Source organism: Amblyomma mixtum, chromosome 2 (genome assembly GCF_055824585.1).
Source record: "Amblyomma mixtum isolate Tamu chromosome 2, ASM5582458v1, whole genome shotgun sequence".
Lineage (NCBI taxonomy): Eukaryota > Metazoa > Arthropoda > Arachnida > Ixodida > Ixodidae > Amblyomma > Amblyomma mixtum.
The window spans coordinates 227,255,582-227,273,699 of record NC_143013.1 but is presented as its reverse complement, the minus strand read 5'-3'; the positions used below and the strand labels follow the sequence as shown (position 1 = coordinate 227,273,699).

Here is an 18,118-nt window from a genome sequence, read left to right as displayed (position 1 = left end):
TTGTGGTGCAGTGGGAGGCTTGACATAGGCTTTCAGCATCTGCGTAGCCAGTGGGGCCTTTGGGCTTGTTTGGGAACGGTGTTGGGTTATTGCATGGCAAGTAAAACATAGCACAGAGAGAAATGTAAACACTCCGGATGATCAGTCCCTTGCACTTTCTGTGTTACATTTTCTGAGCTTAAATTTCTAGGTGTCATGAATGCATTCCGGATTTCACAGCTGTTTTTTCTGCTGCTGCAGTTAGTGAAAACACAGACTGATGGGCAAGTTGGTATGACATAAGGCTAAAACAGCACACCTGCATAAGGAAGATGCTGTCTTGTCTCATCTTCAACAGAATGGAAAGATGGGCTAGTTGTAGGTTGTTCATGATGAAAATTTCTGGGTGCGAACAAACAAAGGACAGCGAAGAAAGCGTGAGTAAGCCGTCAGTATCGCTCACGAAAAAGGAAATAGTTTATCTGCGAAAATTTTGAGTTTGTTCAGTCATGACATTTAATCTTAACTGTTTTCATCTGTATCTACCTTTGATATCTTTTCGTATTTAAGTGTTTGTTGCTTTCCCATTAAACTAGTTGTGAAAAAGGCGCTTGTCCTGTGGTTTCTTCGCTGTCCTTTGTTTGTTCGCGCCCAGAAATTTTTGTCTCATCTTCCTTCATTCTTGTGCGGGTGTGCAGTTTTAGCCTTATTAGTAAAAGTGTGCTTCACAGGGACGTTGGATGCCATGCATGCCATAATATGCTGCATGAACTATGTGCTAGCATTTGTAGCTAGAAGGATTTCTTTTTGAAATTAGCGCTGTATAAGTGAATATAATTTGTGCACGTACATGAATAACATGCTGACTTGGCCTTATGTAGGCCAGTGGATGATTACGAAGTGCATGAGGTGTCACATTATACTGTGGACCAGTGCAAAACGGACAATGGACCAAGGAAAGAGAAGACGACACGGGCGCTGTCTAGCAACTGAAATTTTATTGAAAAACCACATGAAATATATAACGTACGAAACAAAAACAACAACCAAAAAACCAGAACCACATTGAAGATTACACAGCGGGTGTACGACAGTTATCACATTAATTGCATGCCTGCGTTTACAGCATGTTGTCTTGTTTTGAGGGGAAAATCTGTTTTGTGTGGACTCAGCACTGACTAGGCAAGTGACCTTTAACTGCAAATGAACTTGCTCCATAGGTGGCAGCTCTATGGGGCAATAGACGCTCAAAAATATGAGTAGCCATGACCTTTTAATATAAAGTGAAGAACCATCATAAACCAAACATCAACACACCATGCATATGGCATGCTTCTCTGCATGCAGTGAAGAGCTTAAAAATGCACGAAATGTAAGCATATCTTGTCTACTTATATTTGGTTATTCCTTGTAGAGGGAAGCATTTTGACAAATTTTTCTGTAGTTTAAGGCAAATGTCTAAAGTGGAGTGGGGTTACAGTAAGGAAACATTTACAATTGGCCACATAAGTATGAAGTTTTCAACTTGGAAGGTCTGAAAAAGCTGTGTGCCTTTCCTTTCTAGCTGCATTCTAATTTTAATTCCATGTTGACATGCTGCTGAATGGATGGGTTTGCTGGTTCTTCCTGAATTACTGGTTTTCTAACGGGCACAGTCAGAACGTATGTATATCGTGAGTATGAGGCTACATGGTTAAAAGCACAATGCGAAAAGAGCTGGTGTATAGATTTTTTGAAGGTTGCAAGCTCGGTTCGCTGATATGTTTAGGTGCCTTTTATATTGTCAAGGCCCAGTAGGTATTGATGGAGTAGAGACAACAAAATTTTAGTTGATTCTTTTGGTTAGAATGATGCGCAGTACTTTACAAAACATAGACAGCTTCATGGATTGCGACAACAAGGGGCAATATATTTATAATTGCATTTTTTTCTCACACATTGCTGTAGCTTAAACAACTGACTGACGACTGTGATGTCAGGGTTGCGCTCACGTCATGTGAGGCATGCAAAGACTGCAGTATTGTTGCAGCTTTGTTCGTTGTTCTTTATATCAACTTGTACACAAACCTGCCTAAGAGTTGGAATCACATGAAATGAACAGGGAGCGATCATATCTGTCTTTGCATGCCTCATGTGACCTGAACGCTTATCTGACATCAGAGCAGTCGTTTGGCTGTTAAAAACCGAAACCAGACGACACGAGAAAACAATTAAATTATAAATTATTCAGCTGGCATAGTTGAATTCCACATGGTGGCTTGCGTGGGATGTCATTTCTGCTGAGGGACGAACATAACAACTGTTTATTCGATTAGCAGTGGCAGCGGACGAGCATACAACGCTACGCTCGTCTCGGTAGTGGAAGGAAAAAGCCGCCCTCCTGCTCCTCAAAATTCCAGTTACTGGTTCATAGAGTTCAACTTCCCAAAGCATCTAAGGCTATAAGGGACACTGTAGTGGAGGGCTGCGGATAATTTCGACCACGTGGGGTTCTTTAATGTGCAAAGACATTGCACATTACTTGGGTTTCCAGCATTTCGCCGTCATCGAAATTAGAGTGCCGCGGCTGGGATTGAACCTGAGTCTTTCAGCTAAGCACCACAACCACTGAGGCACTGCGGTGACTCAATCTACCTTTTTCACAAGAAGTGGCGCCCTCTGGGGAGTAGCGAAAATTGCACGTGAGAGACGCAGGCATGATCTGGTTCCACGAGGAGCTAGCTGTACCTCTGAAGTGCTTGAAGTACTGAAGTGCTTGACAGCTGCTGCCATCTGTCGTGTGCGTCTGTCACTAACATGAACTATGCATGCGCAGTAGAATTTAGCGGTTTTCTTTTCAACCAGAGGAGCTGGGCAAATGCGGCAGTGCGTTATAAAAATCTGCCGACGCCATTCGCTTGGAGGGCTTCTTTTGAGGGCCTTATGCCGCTTCGTTCAAGAGTTGTATCCGACGATAACGAAGTCAAACAAGAAAAACTTACTAGGCTAATTAGCAGATTTACTGGCGCATTCATACCAGTGTCAAACCGAGTATGCGTGGCGGCCACCATGCAACGAATTCTGGCTCTCCAGCCTCGTCCAACTCCAGCAAGTTAAGTCAAATTGTGCAGGCTGCTGTACTAACCAGCGTACATCACACGGGGGGCGTGCACGTTACGCGTCCAGCCACGTGGCGCCCAGGCGAGAGCGGAGAGCAGTGAAACAACACGTGACGTACCCAGCACTGGTTGAAACTGCTCGTTAAGGCCGATTCACACGACGGACCGTTCGCCCGCGGTCCGCGCACTACGTGTGCATACGTCAGCACTTTGAGGGGCGCGCTGTCGGCCGCCATCCATCCATGCATCGAGCGCGCCTCTCAAAGTGCTGACGTATGCACACGTAGTGCGCGGGCCGCGGGCGAACGGTCCGTCGTGTGAATCGGCCTTTAGGAGCAGCGCGCCCAAGCCACCTAGCCTTGCACGCTCAACACATTCCACTGGCACCCCACATTCACGTTCTCGGTCTGCACCTCTAAGCGGACGGCCGCACGAGGTCTACTAGAACAGTTTTTCCACCAAAATCGCGCAGAGTTCTGGGCCTCTGCCCTTGTATTCTTCACCGTTGTGCCGGACTGCCCGAACAAGACCCAGTTCACCTGCTAAAGGCCATTTTTCTCGGCCGTTTTGAATATGTTACCCCGTACATGACCCTCACACCCTCGCCCGCCGTGGTGGCTGAGTGGTTATGGTCCTCGGCTGCTGACCCGAAAGACGCGGGTTCGATCCGGGCTGCGGCGGCCGAATTTCAATTGAGGTGAAATTCTAGAGGCCCATGTACTGTGCGATGTCAGTGCACGTTAAAGAACACCGGGTGATCGAAATTTCCGGAGCCCTTCACTACGGTGTCCCTATTAGCCTGAGTCGCTTTGGGACGTTAAACCCTAATAAACCAAACCAATCATACTTCCGTATGGCATATCTTTTTTTTTTTTTCTGCTTTCAAGAAGATGAGCTTGGGAAGGTGCTCCCTTTTTACCTCTGACAAAGGACCCAGACATTGCTGTAGTCTTAATTTTGTTCAGCACACAAAAGAAGACATTTTGAGATTTGGCGCTGTAAATTGTGGCGAGTGGCAAAGGCAGTGTGGAGTTTCAGGCTAGGGAGAGTGTGTCTAATACCTGTGCCACACGCACACAAGAAATGGCAGTAAATGCTTAAGGCCTTAAGATTGTTAATGCCATCATTTTCGGAGTTGGTGCCGCACATCCACATTTAATGCCATTATCGAAAGTGACGATGACGATAACGCTTACAAGGTAGTCAAAAGTTTCATCTGAATATAAACATTCCTAATGAGCACAATATATCGGGAATGTTGTTCAAATGTAATGTAAAAAACGATTTTCCAGAAAATAAGGCTGTCCCTGCATTATAAGTTGAAAAAGTAGCCATAAACTCGCATGTCAGCACATAAGTCGAGAGTACCTGTCAATAAGGCTGGTTAAAATGGTGCTCTTCGCATCGAAAATGCGGTATAGATGCCTCATCTGACTGAAAGTTAAGAATTAGCCATTTCCTACTGGTTAGGAAGTTGTTACTCACAAAGCTGCATGCTTTTCTCCGTGAGGAATGGGAACGAGAGTACGCATTGCACGGGCGAATGAGTTGTGGCGAACTCAGTAGGTCGCGAATGGCAGTAAGGCTAATGCCATTAAATTTATGTGTGTGGCACCACATGAATGCCATTAAAACTTAAGGCAGTAAGCCCTTAATGGCATTAAATCTGCCTGTGTGGCACGGGTATAAGTTCCATTAAGAAACAAAAACAAAGGCAAAAGGAATACTGTTTGGGCATATTACTTCATTGACACTTGTGCTTCATCAGGGTGGTTCATGTATTCTAGAACAGAGCATGATGCAGCATGACAACATTGGTGTTTGCAGGCGAAGCACCCAGATGACCGCAAAATGTGTTTGCTACGGCGCCTTCCCAAGCGGGGCCCGCTGGCCTATGATCGCTTCATCATCTTGCTGCGTGAGAACCACATGTATCGGGCCGTTGAGCTGCTCACGGGGACACCCCTTCAAGAACCTCCAGCTGAACCGGCCACACTCACCCGTCCTTCTCAAATCCGTGCCTTTGGCGGCGGCGACGCTCGCTTTGTCAACTCGGTTCAAAATCGTAAGTGGAGTTTTCTTGCTTCAGCAATGCAATTTGTTTGAACCACTATTAGAAAGAAAAAAAATGCAGATAACATTGATGAGAACATGTGCCATTAAACTTGCAAAAAACAAATGACATTAATCTGGGGTAACTTGGTTGATACCTGACTTTGATCATCAATAGTACACATGAAGATGGAGATATTGTGGTGCGAAATTTACTGAAGTGAAACTGCAGTTGATTAGTTGCTGCTTTGCACATTTATAAGTCGCGTCTCGGAACTGTGTACAGGGGAAACCTCAGTTTTAATCGCATTTGTCAGCTGAATCGTAAGAAATCTCGTGTCCCATGTTCTTTAGGTGCCACATGTCTGTGAGGAGCGAACTTTTCTCTGATATTAAAGATTTGCACATGAAATAACTACTGAAGTTACTACAAGCACATAAATTGATTGCGGTACTTGACTGCAATGTGGCAGATGTGCGTTGTGGTCAAGTTGCATTCTGCAGTGCATATTTGCACAGATCACATATTTCATATTCAAAAATAACTTTTCGGCTGCTAGTTCTACGCTTGCCGACAGATTTTCTTCTCAGTGAAGGGGAGGTTGTAGGAGTGGGGCATCTGTAACTATGTCATTCGCCAAATAGTTTGGTCGCACAGGTGCGCTTGGCCACATGACACATTCCTCTCTTTGCGGTGCGTTCATGGCAGCTCACACTATAGATAGAAGCTTCTTGTAGCTGGACATGCCTAGCAAATTTGTTGTAATCAGCAAAACTGTTCTTTCCTTGACTTTGAACACTGAAAGTTGTTAGTTGTGTTAAAAATATACGTAAAATAACGAATATTGGCACTGTAGTATATTTTATGAGAAACCTATTAAATGCAAATGGGGACTATATATTGCGGTGTGTAGGAGAGACGGCATGTTTGGCTCTGTAGCTTCTGCTCTACTACCAGAAAAATTGTCGTGAAGTATACTTCATCGTATTTCATGCGTGCCAGCAATAAAGATTTTTGTGTATAACAGGGATGTGAAGGTACTTCTAAATTTCAGATGTTAATGGAATCTTGAACATTTAACAATTGTTTTTCATTAAAAAGCCTAGTCTCCTGCGTATTTTAGATATTCTAAAAGGCATGCATCCTCGGAGCAAATCGATTAGGGGGGGGGGTTGCAATCACAAACTTAAGTTTTCTTGTTTGCACGCGAGTCCTGAGCTTGACCGACAGTGAATCAGCAACATGATGGTTCCGTGGACTATCCTGCTGGCTATGCAGTTGTGGACAATCTGTTTTCTCGAAGGTACACTTCGAGGGTAGACTATTCTCTGAAGGAGAGTATCGTAGATCATAGTTCTGTGCCTGCTTAGAAGTCGGGGATTATTGCACTGAGCCTCCTGCGAAATGGAGATGCGTGACTCAGAAACTAAAGTATTGGGAATACTTTGCTGACGCAACGTGCTGATGCAAAGTGATGCAAGTGATGCGCATGCTTGATGTGCAACCTTACAGCGATGTGGAACACCATTTTTATGGAACTTGCGATTCAAGCTGTTGCCTATCATTGGACTCCACACCGGCACTTCTTTAGGTGCCTTATATGTTTCATTTCATTTATTTCATTTATTGTTTCCTTAAAGGCTCGAAGGCATTACATAAGGGGGGGACATATTGGTTTACAACGGCGATGATGGGAACATGCATAATAATAAAAAGAACAAACATACAAACAAACATAACAGGGGTTGTAGTCATATCAGGGTTCCCCAGCAGGTGATACATCATTCATTAAAGATATATCAAGCAATACTCGCTACAAAGAGCGCAGAAGTGATCAAAATCTATGTGAGGTGAATTTTTTATTTTCTTGCGGAATGTTTTGTGATCAGTGTATGCAGCGATGTCGTTGGGCAGTGAATTCCAGAGTGCTATTGCGTTGGGAAAAAATGAGTTGTTGTAAGCAGATGTGTGGCCACTGTGCGTGCTATCGGGTTACCGTGACTGAGCCGGGGGGACGTTCGTAGTGGGGCGGTTAATAGAGCGTGCCGTGATCTTGTGTTATGATAAAATGCATGAAGTAAGCATAGGCGGGAAACAACGTGGCGTGATTCTAGCGTTGAGAGATGGAGGGACTGCTTGAGGGCGGTGACACTGGCTTCTTGAGTAACATGAAATGATGAACCGAGCTGCACAATTTTGGATCGATTCTATGTCTATCAACATGTGGAAGGATATGTCTATCAACATGTGAAAGGATATGAAACAAGATAAGCAGGGCCTCTGAATGTTGTATCGCAGCTGTTGCCTTTATTAACGACATGTGAACTGGAGGAAATTTGAGTGATCCTTACCTTTCCTCTTCATGAAACTGATCACACTCAGCTCTCATTGCATGACTGTTAGGGCCAGCGATCAGGGATGAGGATAAAAATGTTGGCATATTTTAGTCAGTCTCTTATGATGGTGATACAAAGAAGTGTAGAATTCGTGGTTTTGGCAGGAATTTATGTCTGAAACTGGCAAAGAAAGTCAGGCATGACCTGATGGTGGCGCCACACTGTATTCAAACATCGCAGCTCTGGTGGCAGTTGAGCTACATCAAAATAAACTCTACTGGATCGTCTAGATTTATGAACAGGACTCAGTGCAACAGATAGGGTTATATTTGCTAGAAGGAACTTCTGGTTCTTGTTTTGTTGCGTTAGCAACACTACGCTAGGTTTTCGCCTCGTCGCGTAGCCGGTGGCCGGTAGGCACGAACGGCCTTGAACAGCTGTTGCCTAGCAGCCGCTTCAGCCGAGCTCCACCAGGTGGCGTCGCTGTTGTTGGCATTGCGCTGCTGCCGTGCACGTAGTCGCTCGCTCCCGCCAAGTGTGTGCTCTTCACCGTGGTAGAGGGTGAGGAGGTAGCTCTTCGGGGGGTATATGTGCACTTTGCCTCGATGGAATCTTGTCGTTACGGGCCAAGCTAGAAAGAGACAACGTGCTCGAGAGACAGCAGAAGAACGTGCTGCACGACTCGAAAAGCGTCGCAGCTAACGCAACTGACCAAACTTAGCCAGAGCTAAACCATGGCTACTTTTTTTTTTTCTTTTTGAGCTAGTGGCCGTTTCGTGCACGGTGTAGCCATGCTTTTTCATCACCTCTCAAAATTTTCTTAAAAGGCAGCCTGCTACTCTTGGCAGTGGTACTGCTATTGGCAGTGGTACTGCTATTGGCGATATGGCTGGCGGCGAAATATGATTGCAGATATATGTGACAGTTATCACCACTCTTATCTTATGGATGGCTTTTTAACCCTAGTTGCTTAAATTGTAGACTGAAGCAAACCTGTGCATCTCAGCTAATGTCGAGCTGATTATTGATTGACGATGGTGGCGAATCGTCGCTTCTGTAATGTCGTGGTTTGCAGATACCAACTAGCACAGAAAAATGCAATTCTGATTTTAAAAAATTGCTTTAAATAGGGCAAGTGGGGCTCATTTTGGACTGTTTCTTGTGTGTGTGCCCATACGTTACCTATTGCTTTGGGAAGTATGTATTATCTTCTGTAAGTGCTTTTGTTCTGTTTAACGTTATCTGACAGCAGGCATGGGCAGTATAGAAAATTGTGCAATCCCCTGTCCTAACGACAGTGCCAGTTCTGTCGTCACAACAGACACCTTGAGGAACTTTAGCAGCTAAAGTGTTGTAAGGTGAAAGCCTGAGTGCTGCATTTTGCTACACGATTGCTCAGTTCACATTCTGTTGGTGCATTAATTAACTGCCAATTAATTATGCTTAATCTTTGCCTTTAGGAGTGGAACACGACAGCGTGTTGTAGCGCTGCCAGGGAGTCCATGGAACACCACCAAGTTGCCCTTTGAACGCAATGCTTTTTGAGGAAAGGAAACTGTAATTCTCTGTGATCTGGGTGGACACTTGAATGGCACACAGGAAGGGAGAAAGTGGGAGTGAAAGAAGAAAGAGGGGCCCTAGTGAAGAAAATGAAAATTGTATTTGAGGAAAGGAAATTACGCAGTGACTGTCTCGCATATCTCGGTAGACACCAGTGGAAAATTGTATTTGAAGAAAGGAAATTGAGCAGTAACTGTTTCACATATTTCGGTGGACACCCATCAAAATTGGGGCGCAGTGACATCAGGACCATTTCTACCAATCTGAAACGCGGACAAATTTGCTAACATGTCTTGGTCACGACAGTATGAGCCATTAAAGGTTTTCGCCTTAAAATACATGTGTCTTTGATATTATTTTTAAATACATTTTGTGTGTTGGTTGGCATCGGTTGCCAGATTAAAGTATTGAAGTATCGGTATCGAAAATACATTTTTGCCGCATCGTGTATTTTAACAACACTCGATACTCAAAAAAAATGAAGCGCACGGCTGATTTTGAAGATGCTGTGGGTCAGACTTTGGGTTGGCGGGGTTAGTTAAGGCGGTATCATACTGAAAAAAGGATAGAACTAAGATTCTGGTGCTGTTAGCCCGGTCAGTTGTCTTTCCTCCTATGTTCATTCTTTGGTAGACAGATGACAAGCATGCTAAAGTTCTGCACACTCGGTGGCAGAAGGGAAAAGAAGACAGGCTCATTGTTAAATTAGAAACAACACCCCTTCATGGCTCTACTGTGCGATGTCAGTGCACATTAAAGAACCCCAGGTGGTCGAAATTTCCGGAGCCCTCCAGTACGGCGTCCCTCATAGCCTTAGTCGCTTTCGGACATTAAACCCCGATAAAGCAAACCAAATCAAACTTTCATGGCTCTTTGAAGTTGCGGAGGTTGCCAACAAAAATGGAAGACTTTCGCCTTCATGCTCAAGAGCTTACAGATCATTTTCTGTTTACTTTGCAAGCACAATAACAGTCATGGACTCTTCCACACGCTGGTAAATGGGCTGGCCAGTACTGGCTGCATAAAATGCATCAGTTGAAGCGTTGCTTCCTGTACCCAGATATTCTGGACAAGTACATTTTTTCAGAGGAAAGTTGTTTATGAACGCAGTTCTTACATATACAGTAAGATTGCGCTATAACAATAAATAAATAAACAGATTCCTCCTCAGGGCACACGTAGTTTGCTCCTATTTATTGTCAAAAACACACTGCGCTGCGTTTCTTTGGCAGTCGTAATTACTGGGAGAGAGCGCAGGACAAGCATTAAAGGGGCTCTGAAACACCTTCCGAGGAGAGCACGTCAACTCGCTCAATCACTGCATTGGGTGTCATGAACACCTGAGCCAAATAATACACTTCTACATGCAGCAGAGAACCTACAATTACGTGCGAAAATTGGCAAGCCCTTCCTGACGACTTTTTCATGCTTGCACCCTCCTCTGTTGCTCATACCTGCTATACAAGTTGAGGGCTGGCTATTGGTTAGATTCTTTGAGACGTCAGGCAGCTGCCATGGCCATGGCCAATATGCTGTGTAGCTCTGAGGGGTCGGAAGCCTGCTCCTGAAGGTGAGGTTAGCGGAGGAGCGCCTACCCTTCCAGTGTGCAAAGTGTGACGAGAGGAGAGGGCAAGGCGCACAGACGCTGAAATTCAAATTTTGTCTACAGATAACTCTGCTTCTATAAAGCGCATTAAAAAAATTCTTCCTGGAAAATATTCATGAAACGGCGTGCCAGGCATACTGCAACTTTATTAGACCCCCTTTCAACGCCCCTTAAATGCAAGGTTTTGCTATGAATCGGAGGATTGGACCACTCCCATCAAAATGTTAACAACAGTGCGTTACAGTATTCCATAGTTGCCCCACAACTGATAGAAATGCGTCCCATTGTGCTCTTCTGTGGCAGTGTTAAGTATTTGATGCTAGTGCAGGACGAGCTTTAAAGCAAGAGCTTGCTAGGCATTAGAAAGTTAAAGCATTCCCATCGATATGTTCGTAACAGCTTCTTGCAACAGTCCGCGGTTGCCTCACAATTAAAAATGACGTCCTAGAAAAGTGGATTTGGTTTTGGAAGAGCAACGCCACAAGCCAGAGTTCTCAAGAGGCTCTCAATGAACTACTAATTAGCCCAGGTTTCTGCCTTGACAGCGTTAATGAAACTTGAGTATCTTAACTATACTACATCAAGGACGCTCGAGTGAACGGGGCTGTGCTTAAGTCTTCCCTGCTGATAAAAGGTACCTTTATAAAATACAACACAGATATGTGCTCGTGTGCTCCAAGTATGCAACAGCCTTTGTCATTTACAGCTGCATCGCGGTGCTCTTTCAGACCGGCGGCTCAAGGAAGTTCTGTTACTAACTAGTTAACTCTCAAGGTTAGGTTACTTGTAAACATAAATACCCCCGAAAGCAGAAGGTTTGACAGCCGTCGCCGTAGCTCAGCGGTAGAGCACCGGACGCGTAATTCGGAGGTCGTGGGTTCGGAGCCCACCGGCGGCATGTGGTTGTTTTTTTCTTCTGCTTTTCTAATCAATTAGCTTTAAGCGATAACATATTCAGTAATATTCTAAATTGATCAACAACACAAAATAAATTAATTTAAAAAAATATCCCCTGTGCCCCTTGGTTTCTGTGGCTGTTGGCTTCTGTCATATTTATAACGAGCCCCTCACCCCTTCCCTTGTTTGCTTAATTACAAATAGCAGAGATTAGCAAGATGTGTTTTGTCTGAAAAATTTCTTCGCTCTTTTATTGTTTGGCATTTTCATTGTAGCCTTTATGAAAAATGTTCAACTTCAAACCTCTGTTAAACATAGTGATGGGAAAATAACTCTTCATCTTTCACATGCTTACAGAGCTTTTTACCTCTGGCTGAGGCAGCCAGTAAATACAGCAGTAACAAACGAAGAGCATCAGAGACAGTTTTGAGTTCAATCAACTGCTCAGAGACCGGTTCACATGAAGAGTTTTAGGTTTAAAAAAGATTTTGCCAGGCATCTTATAGAAGTGATCATTTCAATGTCACCATGACTTCATTCCAATTTTAAAGTTTTAAAGAAACCTGCTGTGCGGACAGTGGACCCTAAAGAAGTTCATTCAGCCTCTTTTGTTTAAACTCTTTCAAATACAGTGGGCTAGACCAAATACACTAAATATTTCAGAAACCACGGAAATTTTTTTTAACTTAGCAAATTATATTACCAGCTTTATTAATATTGGCGATTTTAATGGGGCATTGAATATCTGTACTGGAAATTATTTTCGGCTCTGTATCTTGTATTGCTATTGGAAATAAAATTTTTGAGGTTGTCAGGTATTGGTATCAAAGATGCTTTTTTCAAGTATTATGTCCAGCCCGGTCTGACAGCACTGAGATTGATGCTGTTGCATTGGTTTGTGGCACAGAATGCCTATTGCATGTTTCTTGTTGCTTGTTAAATGTGAATATATATATATATATATATATATATATATATATATATATATATATATATTCACACACACTACGAAATTACGAAATTGAGAAACAGTTCATTTAGGTAAACATTTACTGCGAGTCGTAATTTCGGACAGAGTCTGACCTTTTTCAAGACTCAGTCTTGAAAAAGGACAGGCTCTGTCCGAAACGTCGACTCGCAGTAAATGTTTACCTAAATGAACTGTTTCTCGATTTCACATTTTACCCCCTAGCAACTAGAGCACTGCACGGGCCTGAATTTGAGGCCCGAGCCCGGCCCGGGCCCGCGACCTGAAACCCGAGCCCGGGCCCGGCCCGGGCCCGCTAAATTATCGCTCTAGTGAGCCCGGCCCGGCCCGTGAATCCCGGAGCGAAGCCCAGCCCGGGCCCGGCCCAGCCCGGGCCCGGCCCGGCCCGTTTTACAGTAACTGAACAAGTAGACTGCTACTACACCGATAAGGAACTGGCCTACAAAGGTTCTGAAACCGCAGTTTGGCTTAAAGAAAGTTGGTTCTTTTTAACCCAGAAGGAAGTGATGAAGAGTAGTTCTCGCCAGGCCTGTCTTTTGGAGACTGATCTCGTGTAGGTGGGCAAAGATAAACTCGGAAGTTCCGACAGCCAAATAAAAAGGGCTGCATACACGCGTATTAGCCTACTATGCGTTCCCCCATGATTGTAATGAGTTATATTCTGCCGCCTGCGAAGTATAAATATTAAAGCTACCTAGCAAGCAGTAGGATGACATTTTTTTTACTGAAAGCGATCTCACAGGTTGAGCTCATAGCCAAACTGGTCACCTTTCAGCAGAAACGAAAAGCTAAAAGGCTTGAGTATTTCATGGTATGTGCTTGAAGACCATAAGCGTCCTAAACTAATATGTTCTTCCCTAATGCATTTCTAATAGTGTATAGGTATATTTTCGGAACGCGAATGATCAATGGCCAATTAAGGCCGGTTGAATTTTACTCTTACTGCACCGCGGCGTGGAAAGAAGGAAATAAATAAGTCAATGAATAAAGCTCAGTTTTTTTTTCTCAGTGCGTACTATAACTCATAGCCCAAACGTGTCGCTGCTTCAATGCCACAGTTCTGCACTTCACTCTGCAATATTGAATGAAAAGTTGAACACCAGCCGTTTCTGTACGGACCGAAGCCTGGCTCGGGCCCGCAGCTTTAAGCCCGAGCCCGGCCCGGGCCCGCAACTTCAGGCCCGGGCCCGGCCCAGGCCCGGCAAAATAAATCATGTCCCGGCCCGGCCTGGGCTTTCGGGCTGGCCCGAGCCCGTGCAGTGCACTACTAGCAACCAAGTATGTTTATCTTTTTTCGATGGCTGCTAGCAGCGCTTCTAAAAAAGTTTTTTGGAAATATCCCCTTCATCCGCCAACATGGGCACTAATTGGGGATTCCCACACAAAACACCTCTCCAACCATTTCGACCCCTCGAATCGGTGCTCCCCGGCCTTCATTACTCACCCTGGTGTGAAGATCAACGACATTCGGAATCTGCTGGACTTTGTGCCTCCATCAGTGAGCGGTTTTATACTCCATTTGGCGACGAATGACCTGAATAGCGACGACATCCAAACTGCTGTTGAGCGGTATGCAGACATCCGCACGAAGCGGCCTGAAGTGCAAGTAATCTATGTAACGTTGGTTCTCCCACTTGTCCCAGACCACCGGCGACGCTGTAGTAAGTGGCGACCAGTGGAGAGATTCAATTGCCGGGCTGAGAGTTTCAATCGTCAACTTGTTGAACTTTGCCATCGAGACCACAGTGCATTTTTCCTAAACCACTCTTTGGAGGTCTTTCCCTCAATCAGTGTACTCGCTGCAGATGGAGTGCACCCAAGTTTTTGTGGGGTTTCGTTGTTTGCGTGGCACATTTACAACCTCCTCTTCGACTACCATCGGCATCGCCTGACAGAGTGTAAAGACGATCTGATGACAACTGGTGATTACACCTGCCCCAACATGGAGTATCCCACTCGAGTAGCTCCTAGCTACTCTGAGGTCGTCACTAACTGTCAGAAAAAGGACAGACAAGGCGAAAACCTACACTCCCCAACCACATCTGATACACATTGACAGGTGGAGGAGGATCGGACACCTGTCCTCCAAGGGTGTCGTCCCAAGAGACCACTACAGCACCCAAGGCTTTTGCCCGAGGGGGATATTGCGACACCATCCATGACCCAACGCTGAGCTCTACTCCCAACACCAATGTGGCCACCACCTTTTCCCAATGTGGAATGCAACATGATCCCCGCTACCATCTCCAGGGAAGCGACACGAGACAGCACCACCGAGAGACCCCAGTTAATCAAAGACACCCTCTGGAACCCCCTGGGAGCAACTTCCATCTAATGTGAACCATGTGAATACACCAAGCAACTCATGCACGGCACAGAAATCCACAGAAAATACCGCGAGGACTCCAGCAAGCCCCAGCGCAGCCTCACACCGTTCCGACCAAGTGCAGCGACAGCTTTTCTTCCACTGTAGAAGGCCATGTGGATACCGCCACCAGCCCGAAACCGGAAATTCCCAACACTCCTCTCTCTCAGTACAATCTCCAAAAGCGCGGTAGTTCCGCACAACGGGTTCGTCAGCGCTGACAATCAGGCCGCATGAGTGCAACTCTCTCTTTGTCACCCTACCGACAGCCTTCCTCAAATAACTCAAAATTTTTAAAGTTAAGAAAAATCGTGGATAAATGAATTAGGCATGAACTCCATATCGATAGCCTAAAGATATATATGCAATCCAAAATCACACCAAAAGGTTTACAAGTTTCACTAACACCATCAATGGTTAACCTGGGTGACGAGGAAAAGGACAATTGGAATCGTGTACTAGAATCTCCATCTTTAGATTTGCTTGGAGTTACAATTGGGCATTTTGAGAAGGTGTTGGGACTCTGAGAAAAGAAGAGTTGTACTTGTCTTCACATCCCCATAACCGCGCCTGAGGCTGCCGAACTTACGCACTTTGAGGAAAAGAGAACCGGCGAGGTACTCAAGATAAAATGCAAAAAATTCATTAGGGACGAGATTTCACACCTTGCGTGGACAAATCTAGCAGCATGCGAAGAAGAATTCAAAACGGAGGCAGGTGCTCCGACCAGAGATTCAACGCAACAACACAAGCGACATTAATACCGACAACAAAGGCGGAACGAACTGGAACGGGAGCAGCCACCAGTGATAATCCTGCGGCTACAAGCTCTGGCTTTGGTTTGCAGGATAACATTATCTATCGTCCAGCTCCCTAACGATGGACGAGAGATCCGTTCTCTCTCAAGGCCTTATGTTTTGCTCCAGCACAAAGTAAATGCAATGAATTCTCGGTTTTAAAAGATTTGGACAATTTTGCGCGAATGTTGCGACTCAGAGAATGCTTTTGTGATAGGCCCCAACTTACTGCGGATAGCAGACAATTCTGCATTACAAACCAACACTGGACTCCTAACATGGGAAGAGACAAACACTTAGACATGTATGTTAAAGCGGTCCAAAACGACATAATTCATGCCTACAAAGGCCACCCTCCAAGGAGAGCGAACCTGTCCAAAAAAGAACGGGATGCATTGAATGCTCTCAGCAGACGGACAGATGTAATCATAGAGCCAGTGGATAAAGGAGGCGGTATAGTAGTCATGGATAGTGAAACATACATTGAGAAAGGCATGAGACAACTCTGTAACACTTGTTTCTATGAAAGTTTTGGAGGAGACCCAACTTTCAACAACCAACAGACCGAACCCAAAACCAACAGTAAGGACAGGCTCTGTCCAAAACGTTGACTCGCATTAAATGTTTACCTAATGAAGCGTCCCTAGCAACCAAGTACGTTAATCTTTTTGTGATATATATATATATATATATATATATATATATATATATATATATATATATATATATATATATACATACATATATATATATATACATACGTTCTACGTCACACCTGCGGTAACTCAGGACGTTCTACGTCCACCGCTTATGAACGTGGGTGGCGCTGATGAACACTCTCAAGGTTAGGTTACTTGTAAACATAAATACCCCCGAAAGCAGATTTGACAGCCGTCGCCGTAGCTCAAGAGGTAGAGCACCGGACGCGTAATTCGGAGGTCGTGGGTTCGGATCCCACCGGCGGCAGTGGTTGTTTTTTTCTTCTGCTTTTCTAATCAATTAGCTTTAAGCGATAACATGTTCAGTAATATTCTAAATTGATCAACACCACAAAATAAATAAATAAATTAAAAATCCCCTGTGCCCCTTGGTTTCTGTGGCTGTTGGCTTCTTTCATATATATATATATATATACACATACATATATACATATGGTGAAGTATACGCTTCGTTAAAGGAAACATATTTATTCGACTCGACGTTTCGATCGGAAGACCGATCTTCTTCAGGAGTAGCCGCCGCGGTGGCTCAGCGGCTATGGTGCTCGGCTGCTGACCCAAAAGACGCGGGTTCGATCCCGGCCGCGGCGGCTAGAATTTCTTTGGAGGAGAAATTCTAGAGGCCCGTGTACTGTGCGATGTCAGTGCACGTTAAAGAACCCCAGGTGGTCGAAATTTCCGGAGCCCTCCACTACGGCGTCTCTCATAGCCTTAGTCGCTTTGGGACGTTAAACCCCATAAACCATCTTCAGGAGTGATTTTACTTTGTTGATGCATATACACACACGCACACACACACTTCTCTGTGTTTATCTTATGGCAGGTTCAGGTGGTGTGGCATTTGTTTCAGCACATTTTATAATTATGCTCATGCTTAATTCTGATTTCTTTCATTTTTAAATATGTGAGTAAAAGTAAGCTTGTGTGCTAAAGTAATCTTTCAAAGCAAAAAAGCCTACACCATTCTTCTGGCTTTACAAATTTCTGTGCTGTGAAAAGGACAAATCTATTCTAAACACTGATGCCAGCACTAGTGCCTTGAGCAGTGGAGCTTGTGTCTGATGCATATGGATTATGAATGCTGTAGCAGGTTGAATAAGTGAAGTGCGCTCAGTTACTTTGTTCACCATAGTAGCTCATTAATGCTAGTTTATTGAGCAGTTTCTGTTGTGCTTGCTAAGTTTTCAATAAAAAGCTTGTGCAGTGAATCTTCTTTTGTGCACTTTACTGCGAGCTAGATTGTTGAGCCAGTTTATAAGAGGCTGACAAAAAGGATTTGCGATCATTGGTGGCAAGCTTGAAAATACTTTCCGCGGCGGCTTCAGCACGAAACACACTAGGCTTAGCAACATTGAGCGAGCAGTGGGCCGCATGTCACTGTTGAAAGCGTGCCGCCAGTGCTGGTAAGCTCTAATCTCGTATTAACATCTTGACTGCATTTTCTTTTCCTATGTGATGAGGACACCCAGTGCAGACACTACTGCATAAATGGTGGAGTGATGGTGGGTCTGGCGGAGTGTAAACAGAACAACGCATCGCGGGCATGCTCACATCACACATCACAGAATGTCTTTGAAGGTTTAGAGCAGCCGTATTTCTTGCGCACTGTCGAAAGCAACGATTGCGAGGCACATGTGACCCCTAAATAGTGTGCCGCGATGGAAGTACACACACATCGGTGATGCCGTGTGGCAGTGCAGTCCCAGTACCAACTTCAAGT

The 18,118-nt window shown here is 44.7% G+C and overlaps 1 protein-coding gene across 1 annotated transcript in view; it reads left to right on the top strand.

Moving 5' to 3' along the window:
* LOC149362805 (caspase-2-like) overlaps positions 1-18,118 on the top strand; it is a 38,585-nt gene that overhangs the window by 1,954 nt on the left and 18,513 nt on the right. Inside the window, exon 2 of the mRNA XM_089573250.1 lies at positions 4,905-5,142. Within this exon, the coding sequence (XP_089429376.1) occupies positions 4,905-5,142 (238 nt within the window). The remainder of the gene's footprint in view (positions 1-4,904; positions 5,143-18,118) is intronic.